Source organism: Oncorhynchus nerka, linkage group LG28 (genome assembly GCF_034236695.1).
Source record: "Oncorhynchus nerka isolate Pitt River linkage group LG28, Oner_Uvic_2.0, whole genome shotgun sequence".
In the NCBI taxonomy this organism is placed as follows: domain Eukaryota; kingdom Metazoa; phylum Chordata; class Actinopteri; order Salmoniformes; family Salmonidae; genus Oncorhynchus; species Oncorhynchus nerka.
In genome coordinates, this window is record NC_088423.1 from 24,241,237 (window position 1) to 24,256,027 (window position 14,791).

The 14,791-nt window shown below is 40.8% G+C and overlaps 1 protein-coding gene across 1 annotated transcript in view; it reads right to left on the bottom strand.

The window, feature by feature from the left end:
- The window catches only part of LOC115113847 (CUB and sushi domain-containing protein 1-like), a 494,033-nt gene that overhangs the window by 196,554 nt on the left and 282,688 nt on the right, over positions 1-14,791 (bottom strand). The window contains exons 4-5 of the mRNA XM_029641828.2: positions 12,613-12,807; positions 10,973-11,180 (exon numbers count right to left, since the gene is read on the bottom strand). Of these exons, the coding sequence (XP_029497688.2) occupies positions 10,973-11,180; positions 12,613-12,807 (403 nt within the window). The remainder of the gene's footprint in view (positions 1-10,972; positions 11,181-12,612; positions 12,808-14,791) is intronic.

Consider the following 14,791-nt stretch of genomic DNA (forward strand, 5'->3'; position numbering starts at 1 on the left):
TAGGTAAAGTACCTCAGACCATGGACACATCATGATTGTTCCATCAACACCTCAGCCATTTTAGTTACACAAGCCCAGTTCAATCTGTTTATTTCAATAGCCTCAGAGCAACTGAACCCAATACTCGTTGATCAGCCAACTCTTAAATCTTCACAAACAGTACTAAAAACTCAGTGGTTAATTCAATCTGCTTTAAAAGTACAGCAACACATTTCATTTTTCCTTATACCTGGGATTGCGATGACTTTTTTGCCTTCTTTCTGCTCATACTGCCTCATAACCTAGCTTTCACACTCCAATGAGCAACACTGTTAAAAAGAAAGTGAGAAGGCCCAACACCACTCAGCATTAATTGCTATTCGTTCACTGTCCTGTACCAATTCCGGCTAGACCTTCAATCCAATCCATTGTAATGAGGTGAGATCTATCTATGCTACAATCATAAAATTGTTCCTGTATCTTCTTGTAAGGAAATCCTTATTGTAAGTAAATGTATTGTTCTTTATCGGGAGGTTTAATTTATTTTATTTAGTAGTGGTATTTATGAGTTCATGATGTTTAGAAAACCAATGTGATAAAAGGTGCAAAACTTCAAAGAAAGGGAAGGCTTTTATTTTATGCAGAAGCTATTATATAATTAATTCAGCTTTGGCAACAGAATGTCAGAGGTCACGAGGACAGGCATATCTGTACTTTGATGAGTTCTACTAGTATGTGAAGAGAATGGAGAGTCTTCCACACACAACAAAATCTCCTAGGATTAACTCTAATAACCTTTGGACCACAATTCAAGGCACAATACCTTCTCAACCATTGGACACTACCTCCTGCTTATAGTGTTGCCACAATGGTTGTGCAAACACTGTTGTCCATTTTTTTATTTTTTTTATTTCACCTTTATTTAACCAGGTAGACTAGTTGAGAACAAGTTCTCATTTACAACTGCGACCTGGATAAAGATAAAGCATAGCAGTGTTAACCGACAACAACACAGAGTTACTCATGGAGTAAACAATAAACAAGTCAATAACACAGTAGAAAGAAAAAAAGAGTCTATATAAATTGTGTGCAAAAGTCATGAGGAGGTAGGCGAATAATTACAATTTTGCAGATTAACACTGGAGTGATAAATGATCAGATGGTCATGTGCAGGTAGAGATACTGGTGTGCACAAGAGCAGAAAAGTAAATAAATAAAAACAGTATGGGGATGATGTAGGTAAATTGGGTGGGCTATTTACCGATGGACTATGTACAGCTGCAGCGATCAGTTAGCTGCTCAGATAGCAGATGTTTAAAGTTGGTGAGGGAGATAAAAGTCTCCAACTTCAGCGATTTTTGCAATTCGTTCCAGTCACAGGCAGCAGAGAACTAGAAGGAAAGGCGGCCAAATGAGGTGTTGGCTTTAGGGATGATCAGTGAGACATACCTGCTGGAGCGCGTGCTACGGGTGGGTGTTGCCATCGTGACCAGTGAACTGAGATAAGGCAGAGCTTTACCTAGCATGGACTTGTAGATGACCTGGAGCCAGTGGGTCTGGCGACGAATATGTAGCGAGGGCCAGCCGACTAGAGCATACAGGTCGCAGTGGTGGGTGGTATAAGGTGCTTTAGTAACAAAATGGATGGCACTGTAATAAACTGCATCCAGTTTGCTGATTAGAGTATTGGAAGTTATTTTGTAGATGACATCGCCGAAGTCGAGGATCGGTAGGATAGTCAGTTTTACTAGGGTAAGTTGGCGGTGTGAGTGAAGGAGGCTTTGTTGCGGAATAGAAAGACGACTCTAGATTCGATTTTAGATTGGAGATGTTTGATATGAGTCTGGAAAGAGAGTTTACAGTCTAGCCAGACACCTAGGTACTTATAGATGTCCACATATTCTAGATCGGAACCATCCAGGGTATGATGCTAGTCGGGCGTGAGGGTGCAGGCAGCGAACGGTTGAGAAGCATGCATTTGATTTTACTAGTGTTTAAGAGCAGTTGGAGGCCACGGAAGGAGTGTTGTATGGCATTGAAGCTCGTTTGGAGGTTAAAGAGCACAGTGTCCAAGGATGGGCCAGAAGTATACAGGATGGTGTTGTCTGCGTAGAGGTGGATCAGGGAATCGTCCGCAGCAAGAGCAACATCATTGATATATACAGAGAAAAAGTAGTTGGTGAACCAGGCAAGTCAGTCATTAGAAAAACCGAGGCTGTATATATCAATGATGAGTCTGCCGATAAGAATATGGTGATTGACAGAGTCGAAAACCTTGGCCAGGACGATGAAGACGGCGGTTATGATATCGTTTAGTACCTTGAGCGTGGCTGAGGTGCACCCGTGACCGGCTCGGAAACCAAATTGCACAGCGGAGAAGGTACGGTGGGATTCGAGATGGTCAGTGATGTGTTTGTTGACTTGGTTTTCGAAGACCTTAGATAGGCAGGGCAGGATGGATATAGGTCTGTAACAGTTTGGGTCCAGGGTGTCTCCCCCTTTGAAGAGGGGGATGACTGTGGCAGCTTTCCAATCCTTGGGACGATATGAAAGAGAGGTTGAACAGGCTGGTAAAAGGGGTTGCGACAATGGTGGCGGATAGTTTCAGAAATAGAGGGTCCAGATTGTCAAGCCCAGCTGATTTGTACGGGTCCAAGTTTTACAACATCTGCTATCTGGATTTGGGTAAAGGAGAAGCTGGGGAGGCTTGGGCGAGTAGCTGCCGGGGGGGGGGGGGCGGAGCTGTTGGCCGAGGTTGAAGTAGCCAGGAGGAAGGCATGCCAGCCGTTGAGAAATGCTTGTTGAAGTTTTCGATTATCAGGCATTTATCGGTGGTGACCGTGTTACCTAGCCTCAGTGCAGTGGGCAGCTGGGAGGAGGTGCTCTTGTTCTCCATGGACTTTACAGTTTCCCAGAACTTTTTGGAGTTAGAGCTACAGGATGCAAATTTCGGCTTGAAAAAGCTGGCCTTTGCTTTCCTGACTGAGTGCATGTATTGGTTCCTGACTTCCCTGAACAGTTGCATATCGCGGGGACTATTAGATGCTATTGCAGTCCGCCACAGGATGTTTTTGTGCTGGTCGAGGGCAGTCAGGTCTGGAGTGACCCAAGGGCTATATCTGTTCTTAGTCCTGCATTTTTTTTAACGGAGCATGCTTATCTAAGATGGTGAGGAAGTTACTTTTAAAGAATGACCAGGCATCCTCAACTGACGGGATGAGGTCAATATCCTTCCAGGAAACCTGGGCCAGGTCGATTAGAAAGGCCTGCTCGCAGAAGTGTTTTAGGGAGCATTTGACAGTGATGAGGGGTGGTCGTTTGACTGCGGACCCGTAGCGGATACAGGCAATGAGGCAGTGATCGCTGAGATCCTGGTTGAAGACAGCGGAGGTGTATTTGGAGGGTCAGTTGGTCAGGATAACGTCTATGAGGGTGCCCTTGTTTACAGATTTAGGGTTGTACCTGGTGGGTTCCTTGATGATTTGTGTGAGATTGAGGGCATCTAGCTTAGATTGTAGGACTGCCGGGGTGTTAAGCATATCTCAGTTTAGGTCACCTAACAGAACAAACTCTGAAGCTAGATGGGGGGCGATCAATTCACAAATGGTGTCCAGAGCACAGCTGGGAGCTGAGGGGGGTCGGTAGCCGGCGGCAACAGTGAGAGACTTATTTCTGGAGAGAGTAATTAAAATAAATAGTAGTTCTAACTGTTTGGGTATGGACCTGGAAGGTATGACATTACTTTGCAGACTATCTCTGCAGTAGACTGCAACTCCTCCCCCTTTAGCAGTTCTTTCTTGCCGGAAAATGTTATAGTTGGGTATGGAAATCTCAGAATTTTTGGTGGCCTTCCTAAGCCAGAATTCAGACACGAGGACATCAGGGTTGGCAGAGTGTGCTAAACTAGTGAGTAAAACAAACTTAGGGAGGAGGCTTCTGATGTTGACATGCATGAAACCAAGGCTTTTTCGATCACAGAAGTCAACAAATGAGGGTGCCCGGGGACATGCAGGGCCTGGGTTTACCTCCACATCACCCACATCAGCCATGCATATTAGATGCAAATATCTGTTGTCACACATGAGATGTGTCAAATGCATTCAACATCCATTATTCTGCCTGAGAGTTTATGGGGCCTCTGTCATGTTCAAAGAACATGATTGGCATTTGACAGGTGCAAAAAAGAGTCTTACATAGATAATTGGATAATTGTGCTTCTGTTAAATATGGTCATTGTAATTTCTGTCAAACATTTTATGTTTCCGATGATTATATCCTAATCTGAATTGAAACTGTTAAAAGGTGTCATGTGACGTAATAGTTGGCGGCAGGTAGCCTTGCGGTTAAGAGCGTTGGGCCAACAATCAAAATGTTGCTTGTTTGAATCCCTGAGCCGACTAGCAAGGCACTTAACCCTAATTGCTCCTGTAAGTTGCTCTGGATAGGAGTGTCTGCTAAATGACTAAAATGTTAAATTTGACGCCATGGTAGTAGATTTCTGCACCTCCTCCATATCTGTTGCCAAGTGAATAGTGATGCTTCAGGTTCATTAATTATACTAATATTATGTGCAGTGCATTTTAAGCAAGCTTTCAAAACTTCCGAAAATGTCCTTTGAAAGAGAACATTAACATTGATTTTAACAACTCAAGTCGAAAAAATCCCTTGGTTTAATTTGTATCACAACTCTTACACCTCAGAGTCAGCGTAAATTAAATAACTAGTCTTGACACTGGCTGGAAAGTTCAATTATGAAATTAACATATGTATTATTATTTATTATTAACCCTGACATGACAGCTTGTCAGGCACCTGTCTGCCAAGATCATGTGGTGGAAAATGCTGAGGAAAGCCTTTTCGGGAACTTCCCAAGAGGAGGATATGTAAACAGGAATTTGTTCACCTGTCAGTTGTCAATCTTGTTCAACATTCATTCATGTCTGTCTGTATATCAATTATCACCTCTTGTGTCAACAACGTACCAGTGACGAAGATCTAATATTCTATAATCTTATCAATTTGTCTGAGGTTATTTAATTCAGACAGAAGCAGTCCCTGTCAACTCCAGGTGTTATATCAATATACAGTTGAAGTCGGAAGTTTACATACACTTAGGTTGTAGTCAACTAGTTTTTCAACCACTCCACAAATTTCTTGTTAACAAACTATAGTTTTGGCAAGTCGTTTAGGACATCTACTTTGTGCATGACACAAGTCATTTTTACAACAATTGTTTACAGACAGATTATTTCACTTATAATTTACCATATCAAAATTCCAGTGGTCAGAAGTTTACATACACTAAGATGACTGTGCCTTTAAACAGCTTGGAAAATTCCAGAAAATTATGTTATGGCTTTAGAAGCTCCTGATAGGCTAACTGACATCATTTGAGTCAATTGGAGGTGTACCTGTGGATGTATTTCACGGCCTACCTCAAACTCAGTGCCTCTTTGCTGAATTTGACATCAAAATCAATAGAAATCACCAAAGACCTCATAAAAAATTGTAGATCTCCACAAGTCTGGTTCATCCTTGGGAGCAATTTCCAAACACCTGAAGGTCTCACATTCATCTGTACAAACAATAGCACGCAAGTATAAACACCTTGGGACCACATAGGTGTCATATCACTCAGGAAGGAGACGCGTTCTGTCTCCTAGAGATGAACGTACTCTGGTGTGAAAAGTGCAAATTGTGAAGATGCTGGAGGAAACAGGTACAAAAGTATCTATATCCACAGTAAAACTAGTCCTATATGGACATAATCTGAAAGGCCGCTCAGCAAGGAAGAAGCCACTGCTCCAAAACTGCCATAAAAAAGCCATACTATGGTTTGCAAATGCAAAAAAATCATACTTTTTGGAGAAATGTCTTCTGGTCTGATGAAACATAAATAGAACTGTTTGGCCATAATGACCATCGTTATGTTTGGAGGAAAAAGGGGGAGGCTTGCAAGCCGAAGAACACCATCCCAACCGTGAAGCACGGGGATGGCAGCATCATGTTGTGGGGGTGCATTGCTGCAGGAGGGACGGGTGCACTTCACAAAATAGATGGCATCATGAGGCAGGAATATTATGTGGATATATTGAAGCAACATCTCAAGACATCAGTCAGGAAGTTAAATCTTGGACGCAAATGGTTCTTCCAAATGGACAATGACCCCAAACATACTTCCAAAGTTGTGGCAAAATGGCTTAAGGACAACAAAGCCAAGGTATTGGAGTGGCCATCACAAAGCCCTGACCTCAAACCTATAGAACATTTGTGGGCAGAACTGAAAAAGCGTGTGCGAGCAATTAGGCCGACAAACCTGACTCAGTTACATCAGCTCTGTCAGGAGGAATGGGCTGAAATTCACCCAACTTATTGTGGGAAGCTTGTGGAAGGCTAGCTGAAACGTTTGACCCAAGTTATACAATTTAAAAGGCGATGCTACCAAATACTAATTGAGTGTATATAAACTTCTGAACCACTGGGAATGTGATGAAAGAAATAAAATCTGAAATATATAATTCTCTCTACTATTGTTCTGACATTTCACGTTCTTACTGTATGTACTGTATCTCATTTGACAAATGGAGTGCCTTTTGGGTAGTGTACTTTTGTCAGAAATAACTATTTATTTCTTCTTATTTTAACATTCTATCATAAAGAGCACGTTTTCAACTTCATAACAAACATGTTTTCCCATCTCAAAAAGTTAAAGAAAAATTACTAGAATTTAGTCCTAGAAGTGGGACAAAAATGACTTGTGACATGCCAAAATTGGGATTTTCTGAGAAAACACATTTATTTGAACAAAAACACACTGCTATTGAAATGTTTTACATGGTTTAGACTAGTTAGAGCATTTGATGCAACTGTTAAATTTAGCCTTTTATCAAAACGTACACAATGTCTGACGGACATAAAAGGCAATCTATTGATGGAACGACCCATGTGTCTAATTAGCAACATGTATTTGCTTTATGACTCCCGAGTATTTTTACTGTATTTTTACTAGTATCATTTTTGTCCAACAAACCACTAGACTTATTTCACAATGTCTCATGAGCAAGGACCGCGTAGAACTTCTGAAGTTGAAGTATGAATTCCAAACATCTCTGGACACATGTCTAGGAGGTGGAAGAGTTCCGGATGTTAAGGTCACGTGTGTGGTCTTCTTACCATATCATAAATGGTATGTCTATAAAACTGCCTCCAATCATCAGTGCACAACAATGTCAGTAGCAGAGCAATGTTATAAGACACTAACTGACTTTGAAAGGCTGTGTGAAAGTCACTCAAACGATTGATGCTCCCTTGCCCCTTTCAGACTTTAATAGACAGAAGAATGAGGGCAGTGATTATTGTTACCTAGTGACTGCCTAGTTTTTCAACTCCTGTAACTTATCATTGATTAATGCTAGCGAAGTGTACTTCTGTAAATGACAGTGAGAGCAGCTCCTGAAAATATTAATTTGACCTATTTTGAGTTCAGTGAAGTACTTTTCATTGACTTTAACTTATGGGACTTTTACATGCTAATTGAAGACATAACATCACCCAGCAATAACTATTGTTAATAAAAATACAATTCATCAGATAGTAGAATTCCCTATTGGAAGTAGCATCTATGTGTGCTATCCACAGCTAAAGAAGATATTGCCACCTACTTTTAAACTCTATTTCCACAAGCTGAGTAGACTTAAAGTATGAAAAACTGTCAAGCTTTGCTTTGATGTCGATGTCATTCCTCTATCCATGCTCCGGGTGCGGATTTCTGCTATCAAATATTAGGTGGTGCAAACGCAGATCTTGTGAGTCATTGGTTTGAGTTGTTTCTTAAATGACGGATGCATAGCATCAACCTGAAAAAGAGAACATCTTTGGCAGTGTGCACATTGATATATGGGTTATTCCTCACAATACTAGAATAGAACAAGACCATGATTTTGGCGATTTTCACTAAATGTAATCCATAGAAGGGTCCTTTGGAGGAAGGATTGTTGATATATAGTGAACAAAAATATAAACACGCAATATATAGTTTATATAAGGAAATCAGTCAATTTAAATAAATAAATTAGGCCCTAATCTATGGATTTCACATGACTGGGCAGGGGCACAGCCATGGGAGGGCCTGGGAAGGCCACCCACTTGGGAGCCAGGCTCACCCATTTATCATGGGATGCTGCAGTAATGCAATGTTATTCATAAAACTAATATGATATTGATATCATATTGAAAGAATGCAACTGACATCGATATAGATGTTCCACATCGGTGCCGATCCCTAGTGAAAAAGACGTCCTAAAATGGACACCACATTGTTGAAAAATGTAACTCCCTAACAGGGTTGGGGAGTAACGGATTACATTGTTACCAGCAAAAACATGATTACTTTGAGGATTACTTTTACATTTCAAAAGGAGTTTTTTTAGAAAAATAATCTGAAACTTCTCTATTCTCTTAATGACATTCAAATAAGCATTGAAAAAAGGTGCAAGTTTAATTAAGTTTGTTCCACCTGAGCGAGTCTGACCAGAAGTCAGAGACCACTATGATGACACACCAAATGGGTTGGATGGATCGCGGGAAAAGAGCGGGAATAGGCTTTTGTTGGCTACAGTCCAAGCTATGTCTTCCAATGGAACGACTGCTGTCGGCATCCAAAGACGATCCAACTGGAATAAATGCTTGGCGGTAAGGATGACAGCAGTGGTGCAGTCTACAGGCGATACGGAAATCACTTATTACTGTTATCTACAAAGCGCATTGATGTGAATCACACTGATGCTCTCACATTTAGCTATTTGCGCCTTGTGGTTGTTGTGGATGGCTGTTCAAAAATCTAAATCTGTATTTGAACCCAATAATGGTTGAATTCAAGAAGTTTAAGCTTCCAATCAATCATTGTTTTTGAAACCAGTGGACAGCCAGGGAAAAATGCACTCTTGCAACAGCTGCACAGTGCGGATCTCAGCCTATTGTCACGATCGTTACAATGAGTGGACCAAGATGGAGCGTGGTTTGGTTCCATCCTCTTTATTTTGAAGTGAAACTCAAAGAAAACAATAAATGCAAACCGAAAGGAGCCGCTGCTATAGTGCTCACAGGCAACTATACATGGTCAAGATCCCACAAAGCACAATCGGAAAATGGCTGCCTAAATATTATCCTCAATCAGAGACAACGATGAACAGCTGCCTTTGATTAGGAACCATACCAGACCAGCATAGATATATATATATATTCACCTAGATAACCCACCCTTAGTCACACCCCGACCTAACCAACATAGAGAATAAAAAGCTCTCTATGGTCAGGGCGTGACACCTATAGAATAAAAGTGGGGCTTTAATTGCTCAATATAATTCATGCTGATAGTTGTTTTTAATCCATAAGCCTAATGGACACATGGTCAAACTCGCACACTTGAACTCGCACACTTAAATTGGCAATCTGTAGTTTCTACATCCATTTGTGGACTTATAAATTAAATATCTCCATTGATTCTTGAAGAATATAACTTAGAAATGTCTCATGAGCTTAGTTCAACTGTCACACTCCATAAGAACCCAAAATATAAGCTTGTTTTTCTCCAATGTTTGTAAACATTGTAAATGTAAACAAAAACTGTATAGCCTCATAACATGGTTAAAACTATAATGTTGATATCATTGATGGTCAGTCCTTGCATCCATAGCTCTGTCTATTAATCTGAGAGTGGTTACATTTCTCCAGGCCCATCCCTCAGCTTTTTACCAAAACAGAGGCGGAGTGGCATTTTGTTATTTTTCATCTGTGGATTTGCACTTTAAATGGATTCAAATTATCAAGATATAAAAGTGTCGCCAACAAAAAGTTCAACAACAGGCCTATAGCAAATGCAGCATATGGCATTCATTTTTCACATGTAAACAGCACTTTCAGTAGTGCTCAAATGAGCGCAGCATATATTTTTCAACTCGAATCAATGAGCCCAATCAGTCCTCCATGACAACAAAATCATAAACAACAGAATAGGGCTGGCTAATAAGTAATTCGTTTTGGGGTTATGCTCAGGTAAAACAATTTGACTCATCTCTAAGTCCTAGTCTTGAAGATCAAGGGGTATAACATTTACTGGAATGACTGGAATTCTGATAGACTGGTTTTTAATGTAAAGATACAATTTAATCGTATTATTATATGTAGTAGAAAGCGATGGGTTAGAAGAAGCCTACATAACCAACACATAAAGTAAAATTTAACATCCATATATGGCCAGCTATGTAAACTTTAACATTGATGTATCCTGCAATAGATGGGGTTCAATTGGTAAAATGTTTGTCTTCTTCTAATGCCTCTTAATGGGAAAGTAATCTAAAAGTAACTGAATGTAATCAGATTACATTACTGAGTTTGGGTAATCCAAAAATTGCATGACTGATTACAATTTTGGACAGGTAACTAGCAACTAACAGATTACATTTAGAAAGTAACCTACCCAACCCTGCTCCCTAACAAAAATGGAAGCCTCTTCAACAGTCTTCACAGGCAGTCTCCACAGTCTTCACATGCTGTGTATGTGTTTAAATACAGATATGTCATCCCATTCTGCTCAGAACACACACTATAGCTCTCTGCATTGAAGTGGCATTCCACTGACAACACGTCGTAAATATTATTTTGTCAAGGAATTGTCAAATGGACAGGTCCTCAAAGTGTCAGGTTTCAAGTCCTGAAATGTCTCATGTCATACCTTAGCTGTTGACAGGACAAAATGAAGCAGTGTTGTGAGGTCCTGTATTCTCTCAGTTGAAAATATAGGTATATTATTGACATACAGGGATCAAACGTATAACACAATAGTACTTTAACTTATAGCTTTCATATATGAGTGAATCACCATCATGTCCCTCAATGACTTTTCGAGCAATTAGCAGATAATTGATGCCATGGCAGTTGCTACCATTAGAATACAAGAGGTGCTATAATTATATTGTGGTTGTTAATTACTTACCAAATTGATGGCGCCTCAGTCCCACTTATCTCCAGAAAGTCGTATCTGTCTTCCAGCTGGAAATCACTAAAGACCAGGGCGATGGTGTCACCTGGTTCAGCCAGAATACTCCATGTGCAGTCTGCATTATTCTCATACTCTGAAGGGAAATGTGAACTTGATATTGTCCCTGTTGTTCCCCTCAATGTCCCACCGCAAGCTCCTTCGGCTAAAGGAAGAAAATAAGTAAGACAAAATTGCATTACTGACTGGGTCACAACTTGCTCTTAGAAAATAAATCTGTCTCGACTGAGTCCTGACTCTTTCAATTGTTACAGCTCCTACTGAGTGGATGAATATTCACTTGTGGGAGATAAAGGTTTGACAGCTAAGATTGGCATCGCTCCTGAGACAAGATTGGCAAATGTGTAAAATAAATGTTGTTTGTCGTTGCAGGTTGCAAGTTTAACAACAAAAACAGTGACAATTGGAAGCTATGGCCTTGTGACCTTTCAAAGAAAACCTACAATTTGATACTTCAGGTTCCAGGATCTAGGACAATCCAGGATCACTACATCTTAATGATACACTAGGTCAACACAAATAAATGACAACCCATAATCAATACTGCTTAATAGTGATTCAGTAAGAACACAGATAAATGATGATCCAGGATCAACACAACTAAATGACGATCCAGGATCAACATTGCTAAATGATTATCCAGGCACAACACAACTAAATAACGATCCAGGATCAACACACCTCAATGACGATCCAGGATCAACACAGCTAAATGATGATCCAGGATCAACACAGCTAAATGATGATCCAGGATCAACACAGCTAAATGATGATCCAGGATCAACACAGCTAAATGATGATCCAGGATCAACACAGCTAAATGATGATCCAGGATCAACACAGCTAAATGATGATCCAGGATCAACACCGCTAAATGACGATACAGGATCAACACAACTAAATGATGATCCAGGATCAACAGCTAAATGATGATGCAGGATCAACACAACTAAATGACGATCCAGGATCAACACAGCTAAATGATGATCCAGGATCAAATCAAACTTTATTTGTCACATGCGCCGAGTACAACATGTGTAGACCTTACCGTGAAATGCTTACTTACAAGCCCTTATAGGTAGGGATGAAGTGACTATACATAGATAATAAACAGTGAGTAGCAGCAGTGTAAAAAACAAGTGGGGGGGGGGGGGGTCAATATAAATAATCTGGTGGCCATTTTATTAATTGTTCAGCAGTCTTATGGCTTGGGTGTAGAAGCTGTTAAGGAGCCTTTTGGTCCTAGACTTGATGCTCCGGTACCGCTTGCAGTGCGGTAGCAGAGAAAACAGTCTATAACTTGGGTGACTGGAGTCTTTGACCATTTTTGGGGATTTCCTCTGTCACCTTCTAGTATATAGGTCCTGGATGGCAGGAAGCTTGGCCAAAGTGATGTACTGGGCCGTACGCACTACCCTCTGTAGTGCCTTACGGTCAGATGCCGAGCAGTTACCATGCCAGGTGGTGATGCAACCGGTCAGGATGCTATTTGATGCTGCAGCTGTAGAACCCTGGGACAAATATGTAAATATTGATATTCTTGCCCCCCACTACAAACTTAAAATGTAGTGTCTTACCTCGACAAAATGGTGCTGGAAAGTCCCATGATGCTCCAGTACCTGGACTCACAATACAAGTGAGTACAGCATGTCCCTCCAGTATATATCCCATGAGACAACTGTAACGGATCTTGTCTCCCATGTTGTACCTTGTTCCATGAATTACTCCTTTTGGTATCAACCCTGGATTTCCACATGTGTGACTTGGTAGCACTGAAAAACAAACCGTATAGATTAATAAACTCAATTCATTTCCATGGCAGGCCCAAGTGCTATTCTATTGTCATGAGTCTAGCACCAAGATCATTTCAGGTCCTCATCACCCACAGGGCCCCTCTGTTCTCAGTCAGAACAGAGGAGTCACATCCATCTTCACTAAGAAAATTTGTACACAACTCCTTTGTCATCAGGTTGAAATAAACATATTTTATTCAGCATTTCCACGTGTATTAACATTTTAGAAAGGTAGTTCAATTATTGTTTCTATGGTTAAATGTACTTTTGCCATTTTAATTACACGAAGAGGTTAATTAATAGAATAAATATTTAAACATGCATAACTAAAACATCATCCTTTGTTAATTTTGAAATATTTTAAACAAAACATTGCCTGTCTTATCAAATGAAATGTATCTACTTTGGCACTGCCCAACAGATACCAGAAATAAGATCGTTTTTGATCTTTAAAACACATTCCAAAACCTTAACTTCCAGGGTTCATGTCAAAGAGCATTATTACATCCTGTAATAACTCCCAACTAACTGTGTCAAAAGATTCACTAGTGTGAATTATATCTGTGACATTTGGGGGTCTCTATTTTTTTCAAGGGACCTCCTATGTATTTTTTATAGTAAAGATGTAATTTAACATCACTTTTGTATTACCTTTTAAATCAAATCAAATCAAATCAAATTTTATTTGTCACATACACATGGTTAGCAGATGTTAGTGCGAGTGTAGCGAAATGCTTGTGCTTCTAGTTCCGACAATGCAGTAATAACCAACAAGTAATCTAGCTAACAATTCCAAAACTACTACCTTATAGACACAAGTGTAAGGGGATAAAGAATATGTACATAAAGATATATGAATGAGTGATGGTACAGAGCGGCATAGGCAAGATACAGTAGATGGTATTGAGTGCAGTATATACATCTGAGATGAGTATGTAAACAAAGTGGCATAGTTAAAGTGGCTAGTGATACATGTATTACATAAGGATGCAGTAGATGATATAGAGTAGAGTATATACGTATACATATGAGATGAATAATGTAGGGTATGTAAACATTATATTAGGTAGCATTGTTTAAAGTGGCCAGTGATATATTTTCCATCATTTCCCATCAATTCCCATTATTAAAGTGGCTGAGTCAGTGTGTTGGCAGCAGCCACTCAATGTTAGTGGTGGCTGTTTAACAGTCTGATGGCCTTGAGATAGAAGCTGTTTTTCAGTCTCTCGGTCCCAGCTTTGATGCACCTGTACTGACCTCGCCTTCTGGATGATAGCGGGGTGAACAGGCAGTGGCTCGGGTGGTTGCTGTCCTTGATGATCTTTATGGCCTTCCTGTGACATCGGGTGGTGTAGGTGTCCTGGAGGGCAGGTAGTTTGCCCCCGGTGATGCGTTGTGCAGACCTCACTACCCTCTGGAGAGCCTTACGGTTGTGTGCGGAGCAGTTGCCGTACCAGGCGGTGATACAGCCCGACAGGATGCTCTCGATTGTGCATCTGTAGAAGTTTGTGAGTGCTTTTGGTGACAAGCCGAATTTCTTCAGCCTCCTGAGGTTGAAGAGGCGCTGCTGCGCCTTCTTCACGATGCTGTCTGTGTGGGTGGACCAATTCAGTTTGTCTGTGATGTGTACGCCGAGGAACTTAAAACTTACTACCCTCTCCACTACTGTTCCATCGATGTGGATAGGGGGGTGTTCCCTCTGCTGTTTCCTGAAGTCCACAATCATCTCCTTAGTTTTGTTGACGTTGAGTGTGAGGTTATTTTCCTGACACCACACTCCGAGGGCCCTCACCTCCTCCCTGTAGGCCGTCTCGTCGTTGTTGGTAATCAAGCCTACCACTGTTGTGTCGTCCACAAACTTGATGATTGAGTTGGAGGCGTGCGTGGCCACGCAGTCATGGGTGAACAGGGAGTACAGGAGAGGGCTCAGAACGCACCCTTGTGGCGCTCCAGTGTTGAGGAT